The sequence below is a fragment of the Barbus barbus genome (genome assembly GCF_936440315.1).
Source record: "Barbus barbus genome assembly, chromosome: 3".
In the NCBI taxonomy this organism is placed as follows: Eukaryota; Metazoa; Chordata; class Actinopteri; order Cypriniformes; family Cyprinidae; genus Barbus; species Barbus barbus.
Genome location: NC_136731.1, coordinates 36,331,893 through 36,355,250, shown reverse-complemented (window position 1 = coordinate 36,355,250; position 23,358 = coordinate 36,331,893). Strand labels below are relative to the sequence as shown.

Genomic DNA, 23,358 nt, shown 5'->3' with positions numbered 1-23,358 from the left:
TGAAAATTGCCTCTGGGCTTTCATCACCTCTCCAAACAGAACAGTTGTTCCTAACAATGAGGCAGATGCCAAGGACAGACAGAAAGAACTTAACGCATAACCTGACCTTTGTTTCAAACATCAGAAACCACAGAGGAAGTCGTTCATTGTTTGTCAAGTCAGACATGCAGTCCAACAAGCATGCATGCATTCAACCACACCTAAGAAAACATAACCTAGCTATACAGTATTCGCATACCTAGAGACATCACAGTGCTTTTTCTCGCTCTCTTACATGGTTTTGCTCTGAGCAATGCTCTTGTTCTGTGATATTCAGTCTAATGAAGGGGCTGGGGTCCCATAGCCATCCTTGCTCACAGCTCTGAGTGGGCTACTGGGAAAAATAGGAAAAGCACTTCCACTAGAGATGACAAATAAGCCCAGCTCAGCCCCCCAAGCGGAGAAGAGCAGGTCTGCATGAGACACTCAGCGGACTGTCAGAGCTACAACACCTTCTTCTACACGGCCAACATGAGTCAGAGAGACCACAGCAAAGCCAGAACAAGGATATTACATTAGAGAAGATAGCTTATCTCTGAGAGAAAGCAGACGAGACCGAAAGAAAAGGTTTATAAGAGGAGAAAAGATAACAATAAGGCAAGAGGAGAAGAAAAATTAAGAGAAACAGAAACAAAAATGAGCACAAGAGGAAGAGAGTTTCTTCTTCTGTGGTACATGGTCAATTAAGACTTGCACGTGTTTCTGAAACACATTTGCTTCCATAATCTAACATTTCAGAGTGAAACAGGATGTTCAGTCAGTGTGGAAACATTTTAAGTAGAACAATTCATCGCAATTGTCTGAATTATGATAAGTGTCCATTACATAACAGAATGAAGCCAGACCAAATGAGAGTTTGCTAAAATAGTGTCCATCTCTATATTTTCCCATCGGTTAACATTATCCAATTACCTGAATTTCAAAGGGAGAGCAAGTTTTTACAGATGGATTAAAGATTGAGACGTTGCTATTTGGAAAATTGTGCATAATCAAACATTCACAATAACCAAGTAGCTCAGCTTCCATCGTATTTCCACTCTCTATATGCTCTGTAATTTAAAGTCACTTCGTTACTTTCCACTATGCACACCCAAAAACACTCAGATAAACCCATTTAGACCCCTGGCAAACACTTGTGATGGATGGGGAACGTAACTAGTTCAAACAGTCTTTAATAACTAGCTATGAAACATGATCACGGGACTTCAAACGAAGACTCCTCTGCATGACAACTTCAATGTTTATGAAGCCTCTGAACTTGAAAGCACATACAGCTTTCTTTTCCAGCACGTAAAGATATAGAGGCGATCATCAGTCCTTGATCATGGCCTGCCACATCATGACTGATCATTTGTAGCACAAATCTACTTCACTATACCGAATAGTCACTAAAAAGCACCCTGACCTACTTCCTTGCTACGCTTGCTTTATTAACTCCACTAACTGACAAATATTAACCTTATTTTAGGATTTATTATGATACAAAGCTACGGAAAAGTCTGTTTTACTGACAAAAAATGTGTTTAGTTTATAAAAAAACAACATTAATTAAATTTAAAAGCTTTGTATATGCTTTTAGCTGTGATACATTTTACAAACTTCACCATTAACAGATTAACATAACTAATATGAGGGCACGAGCTCTAATTGTTTGGGCATTAACAAAAGATTTACATTTGAACCTCTATCTGGTCTGTGATTTGTGCATTAAGCTGCCTTTCACAGCTGGTAGACTAAGCTCAGAATCATCAGTTTTGGATTCTCTGTGAAGAGCGCTGAGATTCCCCATAAGCCTCCGCTTGAGGCGCTTTGTGGCGTTTTTCCTATTGAACACAGCCCCAAGCTCTCTGAGCACCTGTTGGCACGAGGCCTGATTGGCAACATCCTCTTCCCTCTGAAGCACAAGGCCCACAGCTCTCACCAGTGCAAATGAGCAAACATTAAGCAAGGCTTAGCCCACTGCTTTAAGGTTTAAGGCCTCGACTTTTGTATCAAGTGGTCAACAGTAATCCATTGTGGTAGGGATTTCTGGCACTGTCTCAGTAAATGCTTTCCTAAGTCTGAGGGATACAGAGTCGCGCAGCTCAACTAGTGAAAGCTGGCTCGTTTAAGAAGGTTTCCAGTTGCCAGCCCCACATCTCCTCAGCCTTGCACATTCTGTTCTTCTGTAGCAGGGCTGGGCAAAATTCACAACTGAAGAAATGGCTCCCTTTCAGTTCATGAGCTGGATTTGAATAGAATTGGACAAAAGAATGCCTCGTGGGTGAGTAAATCACAGGCCAATTTTCATTTTTGGGTGAACTAACCCTTTAAGAAGAATTTGAATTCCTGAAATGAATGTTTTAAAAAAGGTTAGGATAATAAGAAGAAAACAGGCTTTGGTGTTACATGAAGAATACGACTTGAGTTTAGGACTAAACGTTGTGTTTTATTTTTAAGTATTGAATGCTATTCAAATTTGATTATAAAATAAAAAATGAGGTCCATGTTTGACTTTTTGTGGAGTTGTTACTTAATTTCGAATTCAAATTGAACATGAAACATTTCAAGAATTGCATTTAGGGACAGCATTACACATTTCTTTGAATGTTTCTTTAAAGAAATGTCTTTACTTCTTTCTTAAGAATATTTTCATAAATCCGGCCCCTTATTTGCATCAGAGACATCATGTTCCATGCATCTTCTTTAGTTAAACCCTTTACATCAAAACAAACAAACAACCACCTTTCCGTCGACAGGAAACCGTTGTTAATGAGGGGGGCAAAGCCTTGTAGGCAGAGTGTTTAAAGAGGCATACAAATGAGGCAGCGCAGCAATTAGAGAGAATCCACAATGGATGCGGCCACTCTCGGCTAAGGATTTCTTAATGAATGCTCAAGGTGCTGCTTGTGAGACAGATTGCTCGACATGTGGCCTCCTCGCATACGAAGTGGTCTGGGACTTGGGCCCCAATGCCTTTACATAACCGCCCCTTTCAGTCAGGCAGCGTGGGAGAACTACAGCTTTGTGTGGGCGACGGGAACACGGGGCGTACGTGTAAAAAGCAGGTCTGTGTAGGAAGAACGATTGCTCGTTCATTCCTCTTGTGTAAATATGCTAAAACCCACCATGCTTAGAAATACCCTTCCACAAACCAGGACCGAAAACAGCCCCACCCTGGCTCGGTTCCTTCGGTTCTCTCAGCCACACGCACCACCAGCGGCACACTGGAACGGGGTGTATTTTGGGCTAATCTCTTCGCTGATTGCTAATAATAAGGTATATGCATGGAACAACCCAGATTTGGACAATGACAGCAGCAAGGTCAGCGCAAAAGGCGGTTTTCCAGGCCTGTTATTTGGGAGGCATCAAGTAAAAGGGAACTCAAACGTCCAGGCAGTAGTCTGTGGCCCATGTGGAGGAATAAGAACATCAAACAGACTCCTAGAAACTGACTGGCAGAGCCCATCTCGGGTCAGTGTACTCCTGCTTTGCTTTTACAACTCATCCCGGTACCATGCTAACATCCCTAAACTTTTCAGATGTGCAGTTTGGCTTGATCAGGTTATATACACATGGGACTTTGCCCGTACAGTCCAGTCGCATACAGAGTATCAATACACCATCTGTAACAGAAAACCCGAGAAGCCGGAGCATTAATTGCCATTCCATCCTTGCCATCCCAATTTCAAAGGCTCTGGCCAACGGCACAACTCAGCAGGTCTCAATTAGATTTTTTGGTAACGTATTAGCACGCTGACCCACAATGCAAGAGCACTTTTGTCTGAATACAATGATCAAACTGCATTAATTTACATAGTTAGCAAAGGAATAAAATACATGGCAGCTGCTAACACCAGTCCGGTCCTTTACTTTAATAGTTACTAATCTGGAGGAAACCAGCATGTGGGCAATACCTTGTAATCACACAACAATGGCAGTCATGGTGTTGATTACATAAAGTATGTTTCTATACAAATCATACAAACAAACCATTTCCTAATTATCCCCCATTAAGAGCTACTTTATAAAACGGTGCGCTGATACAAAACAAGCAAACAGACAGTAAAAAAAAGCAGCAAACTGAAAGCCATATTATAATCAGAAGCTGCTGCAGTCATGAAAAAGAGAACAGAAGGTACATCCAAATTTCTCTGCTCCTCCGCAACAAGTCACTGTAGGCCCATATCTAAAAATATTTAATGACAATTATAGACTAGATGTGTGAGGAGGGAACTAATTTAGGCAAACACTGGCAGCATGCACGCTACATCATTTATCTGAGTGTGACGCAGAGTGGATATCAATACAAGAAAATCAATGTCTAGAATAGTGATGCAACAGTCCTGTTCAGCATCGGGATGCCCTTTCACGAGCAGCAGACTACTGCAACTGCATTCAATGACAGCAGACGCTCAAAACACTCCCCTTCTGTTCATGACTCAGTACTTTTGCGGTTCACTCTGCTGTGCAGCAACCGCAAAACAAAAGAAGCCGTTAGAATATTCACACACCGTCCAATCCAATTGAGATTCCCGAGGTCTGTTGTTTGTCTGAAACAAAGCCATTTTTTCTTTTTAATTTTTCATTAGTCTTCCTTACTTCGGAGTTGAATAAATCTGAAAACCTGCTCTGAATAAATACCAATCACCTCTCTGCTTCATCTCCCTTAACAGATCTCATCTATATCCATCCACCATGGCGCAATTCCATCAGCTGATATCCAATTCTGATATTAACCCATGGCTGTTGTCCATGCATTAATGTACCCTCAGTTTGGAAACCAAATAGCAATATTATCCACATCTGACGTCCCAGCTCTGCATTTAATCCAACTCAGTCTGGCATTTGCTTAATTTATCTCTTTCAGGTCTCAGCGGTTTAATTCTCATCAACCCCTCAAGAAGCCAGCTACCTCTTGGCAGGCCATGCCTTTAATATTTTTGCAGAAACCTTGATGCTTTTTTTCCCCAGGATTCTTCGATAAATGTAAAGTTCGAAAGAATAGCATTCTTTTTTTTTTTTAAAGGAATCTTTTGTAACATTATATATGTTGTCACTGCTATGCTTGATCAATTGAACGCATCCTTAAAAACAACACCTTCGAATGGTAGTGTATTTTTAGGTCATATCAAATTGGTGTCATAGGCCACATTTGAAGTGGACACAATGCAACTTTTACAAATACAAACTTTATAATGTAATTGACCAGTATCAGACCAATACCCTGTAATTTACATACTCCGTTTTAACAAAATAGCCCAATTTGGTACCCAAGTACTGTTTGTTCTGACTTCCCCACTCTTTACATGTTTGTTCTGGCCAGCTAGAGCTGTATAAATGTAGAAGGTAGCTGGAGGCTCCTATATGAACCTGCCCACCACCTGCCCACGCGCATCCATCTTTCCAACATTCAGCCAAACACAACTAATCCTGATCTCTAACACCTTTGGCCTGAGACCATGAAGAGTTACATGCATATGCAAATGATGTTTTAAATTCTAGTATCTCCACATGGCATCTTAACTAATAAGACTTAGTGATAAAAAAAGAAAGAAAAAAAAAGTGATTTTATTTTAATGCATGAATTTTATTATTGTAGCATCTCAATATCTCCATTCATCAGTTATTGGCTACAACATGAAAATAATTATCGCCAGAATATTAATATGCGCACATCTGTAGTCCCGTCATTGGCCTCTTCAGACACTCCTATCTTAAGAACTGTTTACACAGAGGTTTTCAATTTAACTGTGCAGTAAAAAAAAAAACGAGAGGAGAGGCTGTGCAAAAATGCTGAGATGTAGGGAACTGCGCTATCTTTAAGCCCTTAATTTGAAACAATGATGGGACATGGAGTGGAGAACCCCACTTCAAAGACTCAATGCGCCCATGTGCCTATTAAAACTTGAAAAGAATCACATAAAAGGAGGGAAATGCCTCACAAAATTTGGAAGAAGAGATTAGAACAACTCTTCACATGACAGTCAGAGGGACTGCCAGGGTATGAGGAGGGAAAAAAAGACACAGTGACTTCTTACAGTAAGAAAAAGAGCGAGAGCGAGAGCGAGAGAGAGAGAGAGAGCGAGAGCGCTCTGAATGCAGAGGTGACGAATGACTGAAGAATTCGAGCAGAAAATGGATTCTCAGATTGGGGCTGAACCTAACCCTTTGGCCCTCATATCAGGCTTTTCCTGAGCTCTTCCACATGCTGCCAATCTACTTCCACCCTAACACAGGCCAGCGTCACGTCATCATCATATCAGAAGAGTTATCGCTATGTGAGAGTGTGTGTGTGTGATGGCGCCTACCATTGATCCTGTTACACCTGAACTTCTCTGTCTCTCCCTACAAGTTGTAGACACAGATGCAGGATTCCCTGCTTGCCTGGGAGCTGTTATGAAGTATTGATTTCCTTTACAGTATGTGGCTGTGGTCAGGGCTATGTGCTGAATGTGGTTGCATTGTACATCACTGTGCTTGTGGGAGAAAGGAAAAAAAAAAGAACACTGGGGTTTATGGATGAGTCTGACAGTGTGACTACAGATGCAATCCCACAATGCACTTTCCTGCTGGCGTGAGTGATTTGTCACCGCGAACAAAGTACTAAAAAGTCGAAAGATGTACAGGCGCCATGGCATTACCATGGTATGATTGGATAGCATATAAAAACAATATGTTAACGGTTTAGTACCATCAGGTCATTTCTACTGGGGAAATTAGATTACAGAGCAATGGCTGAAATAGGACTTTGTAATCACATCCTCATCTATTGCGTCAGGAATTTTCAAACTGAAGTCGGCAGCAAGCAAGGCGAATGTAAAGATGAAAAAGTTCCTGAAAGAATAAAACATGCATTTACCATGCAAGGAGACAAACAATTAAAAATAAAAATGTAGTCACAAAAATATATGTTCTTATATATATATTTTTTCCCCCACTGCTGAAATGCATTTTGCCAATTTGAGAGAAAATAAAAAGTAAATGCAAATTTATTTTGCTCACTAGTTCTATGGGACTACTTTATATGCTTAGAATATTTGAATACATTAAATACATTTGACCTGAATTGAAAATGTCTATAAAACTCTAGAAAATAATGCTGTTTTGTACAAAAAATGCTATAAACATACTTCTTAAAATATATAAAATTATTCATACAATTACATGTAGATCTGCACGTTTATTTCTTACTGAAATGCATTTTTAATTTAAGAGTAGGGATGGGTACCGAAACTCGGTATTAAATCGGTCTCGGGGCTAAATTATGAAAGACCGGAGTATCGATAAGCTCTGACGTTATCGGTACTTCTGTCGGTATTGGAGAAATTAAGAAAACACACATACATTTATTGTTGCTCTCTCTCTCTCTCTCTCTCTATATATATATATATATATATATATAATGTCGCCAGCTGTTTTTATGTGCAATAATATTCAAACATTTGTCTATGATGCATTTTTGCTATGCGCAATTCAGAAGCCAGATCGCGCTCACGCAGAGGAGCACACGCAACATGAAAGTCCTGTTTAATTATGATAGAAGAGAGAACCAACTATTCAAACATCTGCTCACACTTTAGGAGAACATTAAAGGACTATTAATTTGCTGTATAGAACTATTTTATATGCTATAAAATTTCTGTAATATTGTAGAAAATGTGCTATTTAAAAAAACAAAAACTATAAACCAAATTCTGCAAATCTGAGATAAAATGAAAAGACAAATGCAATTGCAAAATGCATTTTGTTCATTATCTGTATAACACTATTTTACATGCCATAAAAAAATCTGAAAACTGAAACTGAGCTGAAAAAAAACCCTCCTATTTTGAAAAATATAACGTTAGAACCTCACTTGAATGGGATCATCATATGAACATGCATTAAAATGCCTAAAAACCCCAGCATTGTGAGATAAAATACTTTAAATTCCACAGAAGTAATTGGTTTTAGCAAAGTGGCATCAATTGTGCAATGAGGGTTTTCAAGCTACTTGACGACACTGAAGCCCAAAGGGCAGAACAGAGGACCTGTAAAAGAGAAGTAGCCTCCCTCTCTCAGCAGTAGAGCCTTGAAGGGGTGCAGCTGGAGGAGTGCGTGACCCCTATCATCAGATGATCTCTAGGGCTGTGGCCTTTTCTCTTGGCCAGAATCAGCATCCCTTCAGACCCTATGGGATCAGTTAGCCAGTGCAGTGCTATTCATCAGATGACTAAATCCTTCCCATTACAGAGTAAGAGAGAGAAAAAGGATGAGTGATTTAGGCAGAGACAGAATTAGAATGTAAGAGAGAGAGAGAGAAAGCACACCAGGGGGAAAAGAATGATTAGGGAACTTTGAGGCAGCCATAGACTTTAATTACACTAACTATGCTGGTTTGGAGGGGAAGTGTTTTAATACCTCCATAAACTGCCCTAAAATGTTTCGCAGGCCATTCAGACACAGTCAGGCAGCCGACTGCGGGCACAGAGGCAGGTTGGCACAATCCTTCCGGGTTGCCTTGGTGTTGAAGAGCAAAAACAGCGGGTTGAGATAGATTAGCAGCAAGACTTACACACTCGGTGATGTCTTTTATGAGCAGCGCTGCCTTAATGTCACGGAGGCTGGAACCAACACTTACACTAAATCAACCTAAATAGAAACTTAAATGGCAAAGTGACTGAAAACTAATGTCAGAGAAAAAGGACACAAAGATATGCAAATAACAGCTCTCAGGATAATTAAGGTAATTTATTTGCCCCCTCCTATTGGCTCAAGGGTGGATTACAGAAGCAAAGCTCGACTCTTAGAGCCTGTGCTTTGGCAGCCTTTCAGTCACCATTACTCAGTGGTGTGTCTCAATTGGATCTTTTCGGCGAGCTCAAGATCATCTGGGAGGCTCTTGCACTCACTCAAAGGCATCACTGTACATGTGGATCAGCATGTGCATGATGTTCTTGGTGGTGCTTGTGCTATTACTAGGTCTGGGCAGCATGAAACGCTTATACTGCATGAAAACGCCACTACACAATGGACCGTTTTCTCCAAACTACCACATTTTATTACCTCGATGATTCTGTAGCTTAAACAGTACAGCATAATGCTGACAACATCAAAGTCTTGGGTTCGATTCCCAAGGATAATGTAATGTAAGCAATCTTTGTTAACTATTTAAAATAATTTATCAATTGAAATAAAGATAAACTAACAAACTTTATTAAATGAACAACTTACATTTTAAAAACACAAGTAGATAGATATATTGTAGATATATTGTTAAAAAAAATTTAATAACAAAAAAACTAAAGCTAAAATTAAAATATGAGAAAATATATGAAGAAATAAACGCTAATTCAACAAAAGATTTTTATTTAATGCATGATAAAACTGATGGAGGGCCTGGAGCCAGATCTCAATATAGACTCTTTGCACAGCAGTCTACTAGACTACCGGGCGAACAAAACTAAAAATCTAGCTTAAAATTGCAATTGACCATAAAATGACACCTCTCAGTTCAGTGACACCATCCATCCGCTCTCAACTATGGAGAAGAAGAGGGCACAAGCAAAGTCAGGATAAGCCAATTCCCTCTCTTCATTAGTATTCTTTTCATTCAGCTATTCAACCTTTTCAGGTTGTGAATTTGGCCTTAAATGGATACCCCATTTCTCTTCTCTGGAGTTTCTAAAAGGGCACCCCAAAGTGAAAAAGTCGAACTGAGAGCCGTGCTTCAGTGGCTGGTCTGTCCCCGTACACCAGACACTTGACATTAAGCGATTCTTTCTCCACAGCTTAAAGTGAAGAAGCGCAGACCGTGTGGGAGGCTGATTCATATTCAGATGATTCACCTGTCCACCGAATCACACTCAAATCAAAAGACTGTCTCCCGAGAGATGGACGCTTTAGCAAGCTACCAACCACATGTTATACTGCTCACAGCCGGACCTTTGACTAAATGACAAAAGGTCTGGTCCAAGTTCTTGCTAAGAACCTCCCACTTAGAAAGGATCAGTTGCGCAAAGTAACCGATATCAATAAATATACACTGCTTTGTCACTGATTTGACCCCAAATATTCCCTAGTAAAAAAAGTAATGCATTTAAAATGCATTTATTTCATACTAAGTGTAGTTCAAACCTAATAACATATTTACTGGCATATCACTTGAGACTTACTGATATAAACATTATAATTAAACCTTATTCAGAGTACTACTTGTACTATTTCTTAATATTAAGCCTAACATGTGTTTTAATGTCACTATTGATGAGGAATGTATGATCTTTGAATAATATCGGTCTTTAAATGCAAGATATTTAAAGATTGCAATAGTTCCACTCTAGCACAATCAAATATACTTCTGCGTATCTTTATTTGGGCTTCTGCACTACTTCCACACAATTGAAGTGCATTAAGCACAAAACTACTTGTTTCAATTTAGCAGACTTTAAGTATACCAGTTTAGTATAATAAAAGTAAAATTGCAGGGTTTTTTTTTTTATTAAGTACATAAATGTCAATGTATACTTAGCATGCAATAAATGTATTTCATACAGCCTATATTTATGTATATTTAGTTTTCACTAGGGTTTATCGGTGTCATTTACAGTGTTGAGATTAACTTGGTGACAGCAAAAGAAATCTAAATGCAAAAACAGAGCAAATCAGCTCAATCAAATATCCAATATGGACCAAAACCATTCACTTCAGATGACAGCCAACATGCTATATTACACATATACTGTGCATCACTAGCTTCAGTCAGATTATAGCTAGCCAAGTTGCTTTCTAGGTTTGTATGAAATATGCATCAGTCGATCTGCAAACAAACGGCGAGTGGACTGTGGACGTGCTCTCTGAGGCAGAGATCATACCACTCGCATAAGAAGCTCTAGTATCAGTGGTCTGGGCAGACAAAGAGTTAATAAAGACACACTAGCAACACACAAAGTATTCTCAAACCCTCTGGGATTGCTGAGGATTACGCCAGGGATTTGAGTAGACGCTGGATTAAGAGATTTTTTTTAAAAAAAAGGAGAAAATACACATAAATTGCAGTTTCCTCCTTGAACATGGAGCCTGCACTTAATCACAGCTAGAGACTGAGCCTGGAAGCTTGAGACGCTTCTCTGGCTTTCCTGTGACTGTATCTTCAACAGTGGGCTCGGGGGGTCTCCAGATCCCTGTTAGAAATCAATCGCAACCTTTGCATTTGCACCCACTGCTAGTGCAAACAGCGATCAGAAACACACAGACCAGCTGTTTAGAGGGATTCACAGGGGGTTCTTCTAAAAGAGTGCGAACGGGACCCTCTGTTCTGTTTGGGGAATCTAACCGTGGGTGGCAGAGGGAGTTTATTAGCATAACCTAGCCTGCAGACTAAAGGACATTCAGAGGCTCGGTGGGATTTCACACCAACATGTGATATACTCGCATTTGCTCGCTTGCCGCTAAAAAAGAGAGCGGAAGAGTCACGTGATCGGGGCTGTGAAAGAGTCTGCATCTTGGTCACATGCAGCCGACATGATTCACAAGCCCCAGCAGGCGTTGCCTAGAATTATGCCCTTCCAGCGCACTTTAATTAGGTCTTCGTTGCGGGATGCATATTGTATAATGGAATGGGTGAAATAGCATTTGTGGTTCGAAAAAGGTGGCGATTTGGGAGCGCCCATTGGCTTGCAGACAAAGCTATTTGTGATTATAATATAACAAGATAATATTCTCCTCGTTTTCCACGTTGCCAAATTCATCGCCGACATTCACAGATATCCACAAATGATTCTCCATCGGATACAGACACGACAAGAGGATCATTAGCATTGGCATCGAAGGAGTTTACAAAACAAAACAGAGATATGAGAGGTCTCAAAGCAGAAGACGACCGCAAACGAGGCCTTGAAAATTCACAGAGTGATTTAAATTCTCTGAATTTCACACTTGAGCATAAAACAACACCAGGTCTTATTCCCAGGATGCCTCTCGCTATCTGCATAAGACAAAAACAAACAAACACAAAAACTAGTTTAAGATGCTTACCAATGGGATTTTTGTCTACTCTTGGGATTATGGATTTGAAGTATTTGTTATTGCATCTGCTAAAATCCGTGGCTGATATTAGGCCGTGTGTAATGAGGCTGTTGTAGAGTAGCGTGATTATCTGATGCTGGGTGGATTATGGTGGCTGCTCGCTGGCGATGGAAACACGAACGAGCCAGTTTGGCCCACGCTCAGCACAGGAATGCAGAGGACACAATATACACGGTGGACAGAAACAGACTGAGAGACCTATTCAGAGAGGAGACAGGAAGAGAGACAGAGACGGACAGACATAACAAATTCGCAGACCTTGTGCACAGAGACCTTTCAACCTGTTTGACTAAAGCTGATCTTCTCTAGTTGAGTGTGTGTGTGTGTGTGTGTGTGTGTGTGTGTGTGTGTGCGCATGGCATAGCTTTGAATGCCATGTATGTGAATATATATTGGACATGTGGGAGTGTTATTGAGGGGGAGTGGGGGAAATAGAGACAGACTTATAGAGATGGAAAACAGAAAAAGAGACAGAGAGAGAGAGTGAGTAATTCCACCGAATATTGCCTTTTAAAACAGATTGATGAAACTCAGATTGATATTTGCTCTTTAAAAATCTAAAATCATTTTTAAAGAAATAGACCAAAATCTAAAACATGATAAACTTGAATTCGATCTCCACAACAAACCTATATATTACTGAAAATAAAGCTGAACTGTAAAAAATAAAATGACTAAAAATCATGACTGATAAATGGCCAATATTATAATTAAATAACATTCTGCATAAATAAATAGCCTAAACCATAAAAAACTAAGGACTAAAATCAATCAAACAGTTAATTTAGGCATCACGGCACTATAATGGACATAATGAAAAATGGAGATTCATTTTGAGATTTTAATATTACAGTTCAGAGTGTCATTAAATTAAATTAATTTGTATTCATACAGAACCTTTCAAACAATTCAATGCAATTCAAAGAGCTAAATGTGAGCAATGAAAATAACCAAAACTAGATTATAATAAATGAGTAAAATAAGATGAATTAAGAATATCCATAATGAAATGTTGATTAATCATAATTAAAAATATTGGTATATTTGTTTTTGCAATATTTTCCCTAAATGCTACTCAGCTGCAAATGCATGTGCAATTATTCGTCAGGCTAATAAAGCACATAGACAAAGAGACAGCCAGGAATACAGACAGATGGGGTGGTGGGGTGAGCACTACCTGTCTGGATGGATGTTGTAAAGCGGTCGATGAACGCCAGAGTTTATTTTCCTTCGGCCGTAGCTGTAACACAAGCCTCATTCATGTGACTAACACACGGTTACACAGTCACACTGACACACCTCAACACTCACAGTCACACACACACCCTGACCAACGCTTTCCACTGCACAGGAATACACAACCCCTCTCTTCATCTGCAGCATCAAGCACTCGCCTCCATGACTCCTGCTCAACCGCCGTCTTCTTCAAATCATCAATTTAACACATACAGCATTTTTACTGATGTGTGTGTATAGCAGTATATTTATTATTATAGGGATACATAATATATCAGTACCATATTGGTTCTCAGCCTATATTACATATTGCTTTTTAAAAAAAATCTATTTGTATCAGTCGATTTTGTATTTGCATAGTGTGCCTGGCCGTGTTCTTTATATTCACATTCAGATTACCTTTGTCACAACCTAATTATGTAATAATTTAGCACATCTCCAAATTAATATCCATATTTTATACTCTACATTATAATGTGATGCCTAAATTCATTTGTAGAATGAGTAATTATAGGCCCTAGTTTATGTTTTAATTAATTTAGACAAAATATTATAGAATTTATATTTTGGCCATTGCATGAAACTAATTATTGGCTTCTGAAATAATTTCTTATTATCACTTCATCCCTAATATTATGCACAGAATTCATCAAAACATGACCGCACACGTTTTTAAAAAGAAAGTCAATACACAAATGCCACTCCATCACCCCGCCCACTACTCACCAAGCATTCTTAAGCCCCGCCCCCTTCAATTTCCACACAAAGAGTGATAACAAATAGACGCCAACAATGACAGGGGTGAGATGGAATTAAGGGCCTGTAGCAGCATACTTAGCTAAGTATGAATAGCGACCGACCACAGTTATGTTAATGGTAGCATTACTGTGCACCAATTTGCCGTTTTTCCAATATCTGTGACAGGCCACTATTGTGCTGTCAAGCTTACATAACAATTAGTTCGTTTTTTATGGACATGTTTACAAAGGGCATAAAGCACTGCTAGCAAAATACTCTACCCTAACACAATAGACATTCAGCCTCTTGAAAGCAATTTCACGACGGTGGCTGAGCCAGGAAAAGAAAGTCTTTATCACGACGCTCGGTGTAAACTATAAAATCGGCCCGAGCACTTGTTTTCTTTTTAGTAGATGAAGTCATTGGCGAGGCAACGGGACCGAGCCCGCTCATTAAGAGAGCACATCATGGAATTGTTTCTGATAACCATCAGCTTAACACAGAGAAACAAATCAATAGGTGTTGGCTCGGTTCATTATGTAACAGTCAGAGAGAGATGAAAGTGCTCTGTTTGGTCTTTTCTGCTCTTCTGGAACGAAGGTAGCCTTATGAAAAAACCTTCGCCTCTAGCCTTAGAAAGCCATGCAAAAACAACCTGGCTCAACTTTGCCGATTTGCCGTCATCAATCTTTACAAGGTCTGAGATATACTTCCCTCCCTGTTTAAGAGCTAATGGAGAGGAGGAAATGCTAACAGGGCAGCTGTCCAACTGAAGCTGGGGCAAACGAGCGCCCTGGGGCAACTTCTGATGATCAAGCAAAACAAAGACCAACCTTGATCAAATGTTGAGCGAGAGAGAGAGAGAGACACAGACAAAGAAGGACATGAGGAGAGAGAGGCAACAGAGACAGAGAGACGGCCTGTAAGCACTCAGGCATACTGACGGAGTGTGAGTCAGCACTGCACGGTGAGGAGAGGAGAGGAGAGGATGGAACAACTCAATAACAGGAAAAGACTGAGAGAAAGACAATGTATCCACTACAGAGTTTCTGCTAAGACAATTAGTTGCGTGACTGGGAATGACACAGCTGGCCGGGCAAAAGAGGAAAAATGTTGGTGTTTATTTTGTGTGGTAACATGATGGACTGTGTAGAGGTTGTATAACAAACAATCATTATCTACTATTCTGATTGAGTTGTAAAATTTCAGTCATGGACTATTTTTTATCTGTCATGTTATACTGATTTGTGCATTTACATTTGATATCATCTTGTTATGGCCAGTATTGAATGTATCTTTTCAATAATTAAAAATTGCAATGTAATGCCAAAAAAACAGGTTATCAAAATATGATTGATAAGCATCAGTCTGGTGCAATGGGACAGTTCTATTTATTAATGCACAAAATTAATAATGTATATTAGTAAAAAATTAAAAGTAATTACGCTACATCATTACTTTGTACATCATGTACATGAACTATGCTTCATTATTCCTAAGCTTTGTATGCCTAGTCACCAATGGGTGCGCTCTCTGAAGCTCTTCTGGGAAAGATCACTCCACATGCTACAGTGAGTGAGAAAGAGCCCCACATGTGTGTGTGTGTGTTTATGTGGACACTTATGTCACTGTTGGTCCCCAGAGCCCCTCCCACTAATTCAGGTGGCGACTGGTCGGCAGATAACGAGCACATTCACATTCAGCACACACGCTGAGCACGACATATGAGATTGATCACCATCAAACCCGACTCCCCTCGCATCAGGAACGTCCTGCAGCGACAGGACCCGAGCGGTGTTTGAGCATGTGGGACCGGCTGACCTGAGGAGAATCAGAACATGCAGTAACAAGACAAATGTGGCGTTCCGCTCACCTGGTGCGCAGCGGCATCTGACTAATGAGAGCATGTTAAAGCAAATGAAGGAAGTGCCATTTACTGCTGCATTAACACAGGCCCCAAAACACGCCAAGCACATGTGGAATTAACTTAATCGCCAACATCACAGCCCTTCACTGGCATGTTTTACCCAACCCTACATCTGCCCACAGAAATCTTTCAATTACTGAGGGTGCCAAATTCATCTTTTACATGAAATCTTTTAGCTCAGAAAGAGGAAGAGAGAGAAAAAAAGAAGTTATATAAAACTTGGAATACAAATTAAAATGTAAAATGAATATATAAAATATATAACATACATATAGTAAAAAAAAAAAAAAAAAAAAAAAAAAAAAAATTGTATAATACTTTTCTTTCTGCATTATATGATACATTTATACTATATTATTATATTTTGTAAATGTGTGTGTATGTATTTCTTTTTTTCCAAGAACTCTCAGGACTGGATTTCCTCAAGACCAATTTGTCAACTAGTCATTGAGCCAACCCATCAACAAAGTGAGATATGTATGTGTATGTGTGTAGTAATAATAATAATAATAATTTTCTTATTATGTATAAAACTGCATTATATAATACATTTATATATAATTTATACAAATGCATATCAGGGCTCACAAAATCGCTAGCTCGACGTCCCAGGGCTGTTGTGTTTTCCAGTCGGGCTACCAAAATGTATCACTGTCCTGCCCGACGGGCTACCTTAAATACAGGGCTCCCACACAGTGTTCCCTCTAAGCTGAGCGCGTGCACGACCGCGCTCTTCTTCCACCGCGGCCGCGCAGAAGAAATAATGTGCCTTGATAATGTGCCTCAAAATGAGTTGGGAAACCATTTGATTGAATGCCGCAGTAAAAGGGAAAGAATAGCAATGCTCGGGTAAACCGCTATAGAGCTGATGTCACGACAGAGTTAGAGCCGGTGAATGCGGTTTACAGGTTTCATAGAAAGAGAACGATGTGCACCAAATTTGTCGTAGAAACTGAATACTTCAATGGTTGCGGTGCGCTCAACACGAGAGACGACGCAAACGCAATGACGTGAAATAAAACATCCTCATGTATTAAAGAAGAGTGGCTTGATTAAGTGCTGGAAATAACGGAGGATGGGTAACAAAACTCTGAGACATACAGTCACACACAAGAGTATTGTACAAACTGTACTTCATAATGTTAAGACAGCTATAGAATTCATATGTTCACGTTTTTTTATATTTAACTTACAGATCTCAGCTTAAGTTTTGCTTCAGTTTCTATTCTATTCTATTCTATTCTATTCTATTCTATTCTATTCTATTCTATTCTATCAGTTTAAATAGTTTGTTTTGATAATATATGTTAGGCCTATATTATAGACTCAAAAACAAGGTCTGTTATTTATCAGGTTTTTGACTTTGAGTCTCTTGCTCATCAAGGCTGTATTCATTTCAAAAATACAGAAAAAACATTGATATAGAAAATATGAAATATTATTGCAATTTCTAATATTGGTTTCCTATTTGAATACCTATACTTTAAAATAGCATTTATTCCTGTGATCAAAGCTGGATTTTCAGCATCATTACTCCAGTCTTCAGAGTCACATGATCCTTCAGAAATCTTTCTAATATGATGATTTATTATCAGCGTTGAAACTGTTGTGCTGCTTCATATTTTTTTTGGAACCTGTTACTTTTTTCTTTGATTAATAAAAAGTTTAAAAGAACAGCATTTATTCAAAATAGAAATATTTTCTAACAATAGAAGTCTTTACCATCAATTTGATCCATTTAACACATCCTTGCTGAATAAAGTTTATTTAAAAGAAAGAAAAAAAATTCTGACCCCAAACTTTTGAATAGTTTATATTGTAACACAAAATCTCTTTCTTGACTAAACACTGTTCTTTTTAACTTTTTATTTTTTTTAAATATCACAGGTCCCAAAAATACAATACAATATATATATATATATATATATATATATATATATATATATATATATATATATATATATATATATATATATAATAAAAAAGCAGTACAACTGTTTCCAACATTGATTAAAAATCAGCATATTAAAATGATTTCTAAAGGATCATGTGACTCTGAAAATACTGCTTTGCTTCACAGGAATTAATTCAATTTTTAAGTATATTAAAATAGAAAACATTTATTTTAAATTGTAATAATATTTCACAATATTATTTTGTGAGATAATATTCAGTATTTTTTATCAAATAGATACAGCCTTGATGAGTATAAGAAACCTCTTTAAAAAACTTTATTGATCCAAACTTTTGAACTGCAGTGTATTGTACAGTAAAAATGTTTTCTCAGGTAACCTAAAATTTACATCATTTAGTTACATCAAGGGTTAAATCAAATATAAATAGCACATTAAAGTTTTTTGTGTGCGTGTTGTACAGGTCTGGTATAAAAGAATGCTTTTGCTCAGGTGCCCGAAATGTCCGCCCAATAGAGAAAAGTTTTGCTCAGCAAGAAAAAACATTGCTCCCACGGGTCCTTAAATTTGATACGACTAAACTGAAGAGTTTTTAAGGCCTTAGACAGCTTTAAATGTTAAATGGTATAAGAAATCATTTTTCAAATTGCCTTAAATAGATTTTTTATAATTTCGCAGATACCTTGTAAATAGTCAAATAAAACTCTTTCCTTAATATTCATTCATATTTGTGTATTGAAAATGTTTTTGATTGACATTTATGGTCTTTATTTTATTTGGGCTAGTTAAATTAATTTTCGGGCTACCAAAATCTGAAGAGTACCTGCCCGAAGGCCTACCAGGGATTTTGAAATTTTGGGAGCCCTGTATATATTATATGCACATTTGTTACTTTATAAACAAGATTGTTCATAAAACAATTATTTTTTCAGGGTCAAGTAAATGTTAATGCAACCTAATTATACAGGTTCTCCTCAAGACCAATTAGTCAAATGGACATTGAACAAAGCCTAACTAGTTGATTTTGAAAATATAAAATTTTGCACATCCATTTATAGTTTAAATTCAGTCCAGACTTTAATGGCTGATTTGACATTTGGGCTTGGAAAATCTTTGCTTAGGTGGTACAAAAGTACTTATTCACAAAAGTAAAGTATCCCCAAAAAGTTGCAACCAAAATAGAATGATGATGAAAATGAGACAATTTTGCCATTTACAGAAAATCTCACATTTTTTCTGAGGTTTAATCCACTTCCCATTTTGTACAGCTAACATCCCCATTTCCACAAGCAATGGAACTTCCAGTTTCAGATTCAGATTCAGGAAAGAACAAGCACAAGAAACCAAACAAGAACTCCAGAACTGAATAACCAAATAATACGCAAATGGTGTGGACCAACAGAAAACTTCTGCACCGATTTCATCAAATATGTTAATCAAGACAAATGAGTCAAAACACGAACATGCAAAATACAGAAGATTATATTTTCCTGCAGTGTTTCCGCTGGGCACAGATTTCGTGTGGGCTTGGGTTAATGCCATGTTCAAGAAGGCAGCGCAATGGCCCACGAGAGGTGAGAGGTCATCTGTGTCTCACATCTCTTTAATCAAAAAGGCTGAAGAGCAGACAATCTGAGCCGGCAGAGTTGTGACTGTGGTATTAAAGAGCAGTCGGCAGTTACTCAAAGTGCAATACAAAAAGGGAATAGTCACACCTCCATCTATTTTGCTCTCTTCGAGTCAACACAGGCCAGGTAGAGTGCAGCAGTACAGCCAAACACCCAGAAAACAAAGGCTCACAATGCTTTTTAGACAGACACAAACACACTAGACTCTGAATATCTGCATCGGTGAAAGCCAGAACAGAAAAATGTGACCCCGGACCACAAAATCAGTCATAAGGGTAAATGTTTTTAAATTGAGATTTATAAATTATCTGAAAGCTGAATAAATAAGCTTTCCATTGGGGAAGTCGTGGCCTAATGGTTAGAGAGTGGGACTCGTAATCCAAAGGTTGCGGGTTCGAGTCTCAGGCCGGCAGGGATTGTAGGTGGGGGGAGTGAATGTCCAGCGCTCTCTCCACCCTCAATACCACGACTGAGGTGCCCTTGAGCAAGGCACTGGACCCCCAACTGCTCCCCGGGCGCCGCAGCATATATGGCTGCCCACTGCTCCGGGTGTGTGTTCACTGCTGCAGGTGTGTGTTCACTGCTGTGTGTGTTCACTGCTGTGTGTGTGCACGTTGGATGGGTTAAATGCAGAGCACGAATTCCGAGTATGGGTCAACTATTTGAAAACCTGGAATCTAAGGGTGCAAAAAATCTAAATATTGAGAAAAATGGCTTTAAAGTTGTCCAAATTAAGTATTTAGCAATTCGTGTTACAAACCAAAATTTAAGTTTTGATATATTTACAGTAGGAAATTTACAAAATATCTTCATTTAAACATGATCTTTACTTAATATCCTAATTCCTTTTTTCATAAAAGAAATCAATAATTTTGACCCATACAATGTATTGTTAGCTATTGCTACAAATATACCTGAGCTACTTATGACTAGTTTCGTGCTCCAATAACTTGAAACAACAAATTAGCCATGAGCAATTCCAATAGCAATATGACTTTAGGATGAACATTCATTTTTGACAAAATCAAACCGATCTATTTCCTATCTGTGGGATTCAGCAGATTTGAGAGCCTTCAGGGGGTTCAGATGCATCTTCTGAAACACTCATGTTTCTAACTCTCGCTCCAGACTTCCCACCTCGCCGTCTCAGAACGAGGCTCGAGATAAACTGCTGAAACAATCGGGTACCCAATCCTCTACCAATCCTGTTTGCCAGAATAAACAGCCCATCGAGGCCACAAACAAATCCGAGAGCAGAACAGACATGGAAGAGCAGAGGGTGTACAAGAAAAAAAAAGAAAAAATGTGACCGGAGCTGGGGTCACCCACACTCTATTATTATAGCTACATTCAAACGAATCGAGCGGCACAGGGCGCTTCATGCAGCAGAGACGGCTTCAAGAAAGCTGATGGCTCTACAGGGAGCATTTCAGACGAAAGCGAAAGACAGACACACTTCACACTGCCGAGGCAGGATGGCATCGAGCCACTCTGCTGACATGCACACATTTACTGGACATTAACACTCCTGCCAAACTGCGACAACTCGAAGGCAAAACTGTCTGAGAAGCAAGTTCTGCTGCAAATATCGGCCGTCGATTAGTGCTGGAGGGATTATAACGTGCACTTTAGACTTTGGGCTTAAATACGACCACAGAAGAATATAATTATCACATTAGACACAGATAGAGCAACAAGTCTGTGGGGATATTAGCGAGAGACTAAATGAGATGGAACGTCGCTCCAGGCTCGCTGTAGTTTACATTACACCTGGATTAGAAAGCTAAATTAACACCTCTGCAATTAAAAAGAACCGTACCACATGGAAGCCAAATGGCGATGTTAGTATTAGCCTGCAGTGAAAATCTGTTCCAGCCTGCATGTTTTTACATTATCCAGATATACATGAACACAATTAGGATGATTTTGTCTTCAGTGAGGAGAAAGCTGTTCAAACACAGCTATTGATGACAGAGAGATTTCTAATTAGATTAGGCAAACCTATGTTTGAGAGAATTATGGTAATGAGATTATACATGATAATTAGTATCAATTAATCGTAAAAAATGAGGCAGAGTGCAGCGCTTTCAGCGAGGTGGGGCGTTTAAGGTATTCTGTGTGCATTCATTAGAAACACTTTAATGTTTTATACACTCTGACTGTGAGAGAGATGTCTATCTAGAAGGCATTCCTAGATATGCACTTCATACATTTTAAATAACAAACATCAATACCCAAAAAATGCGGTCTAGGTATGGAGCCAACTAGATTTAAAGACACAACCATAGTGATCCATCCATCCAGGTTTGCTCTCAAATGGTGTGAACAACTGTCTGCTTTTTGACCAAATAGTTGATTAAAAGCTGACACTCCCTAAAAAGAGAACACGTAACTATAAGGAGCTATTTTTAACTGATCTGACCCTACTCTCACTCATGTTACCTAATGTAGTCGGGCATGGCATGGAGGGTCTGACAGCAAACACTCAGAGCAGGAGCATCATGTCATTTTTTTATAAAACATATTAATGAAATTGTACTTAGTTGATTTTATTTTTCCATAAATTTAATTTGAGCTGTCATTGATGGAAATGCACAAACCTAAGGGGTTAATCAATATTGCAAGCTAAGTTTGAAACAATTAAATACATTTTAAGACATGTTGAATAGCAAGTGGACGTTTCAGTCAGGATATTTAGCTATATTTTGACTTCAATTTGTTAATTTATGTTATCAAATAAAACGCATTTTAATTTACCTGACGAAAGATTTGTATAGTTTTTAATAATGAAATTGCTCAATAAGAACAAACACAGCGTATTTAATAAGAAAACAGACGCTTTTACACGATACCCACAGCGACGAAACCGGATTATAGATCATACATCCATTCACTCTTCATAAAGGTCATGAAGAGATCATTCTCACCAACAACATGATCTGAAAGAAATGCTACTCAATTGCAACTTAATGGGAGTTTAAACAGACAGTGATCCGTCACACGAGATACATAAGTATCCAACAAAACTGCGTCTCACGCGCCGCGCGCGATTGTCACATTCTCATCCGCGGAGGACAGTCATGACAACAAGAGCTACATCTCACCACATCACAAACAAAACACCCAGCCCGCGTCTGGGAACGCAGAAACACCCCTAAACGCTGGGTCTGGGGATCAGGCATCACGAGCGGGCCCGTTATGACGGCGGACCGCGAGGAATGAATGGAGCGCGGTGAACGGGGAAACTCCGCCTTACCGGTTGATGTTTGTGTCGACTGGACGCTTTCTCCAGCGGCGGCTGCTGATGCCTCTTCTGGAAGCCGCTCTTCTGGTACTCGCTGTAGGCTTTGTTGATGCCGATGCTCTCCCTCTTCTCTCTGCCGTTGCCTTTTCGCTCTTCTCCGGTGTCCAGACTGCTGAAGTTCCACACGATGAGCGTTTGGACCAGCAGCACCGTCAGCGCGGCGATCAACGCTGACCGCGACCGGCGAGCCAGCTTACGGGCGCACAGACCGCCGTACATCTTCACCCTGAAGCGGCGAGGTGCCTCTGCCGTGCGTCGACGGTCCGCTTTGTGGCTCAGCGTCGCGAGAGAAGAGAGAGAGAGAGAGAGAGAGAGAGAGGGAGAGAGAGAGGGGGCGGTTGGCAAGAGCTCTGCTGGAGGAGAGAGAGAGAGAGGGGGGGTGAGGTATCGTCTGCGCCCCCTCGTGGTGACACAGGTAAACTAAACGGGGGTCATCCACGAAATGGGCGCCTATCCAATTTGGAAAGGTGATTTTTTAAAAAGCATCTTTAGTAAACATTTGATCTGGCAAACAATGACTTAATT

At 39.3% G+C, this 23,358-nt stretch overlaps 1 protein-coding gene across 1 annotated transcript in view; it reads right to left on the bottom strand.

Annotated features, from left to right (window-relative positions):
* The window catches only part of xylt1 (xylosyltransferase I), a gene marked incomplete at its 5' end in the record, with an annotated part of 68,830 nt that extends 45,778 nt beyond the window's left edge, over window positions 1–23,052 (bottom strand). The window contains one exon of the mRNA XM_079376871.1: window positions 22,786–23,052. Within this exon, the coding sequence (XP_079232997.1) occupies window positions 22,786–23,052 (267 nt within the window). The remainder of the gene's footprint in view (window positions 1–22,785) is intronic.
* Between the last annotated feature and the right edge of the window lie 306 nt (window positions 23,053–23,358).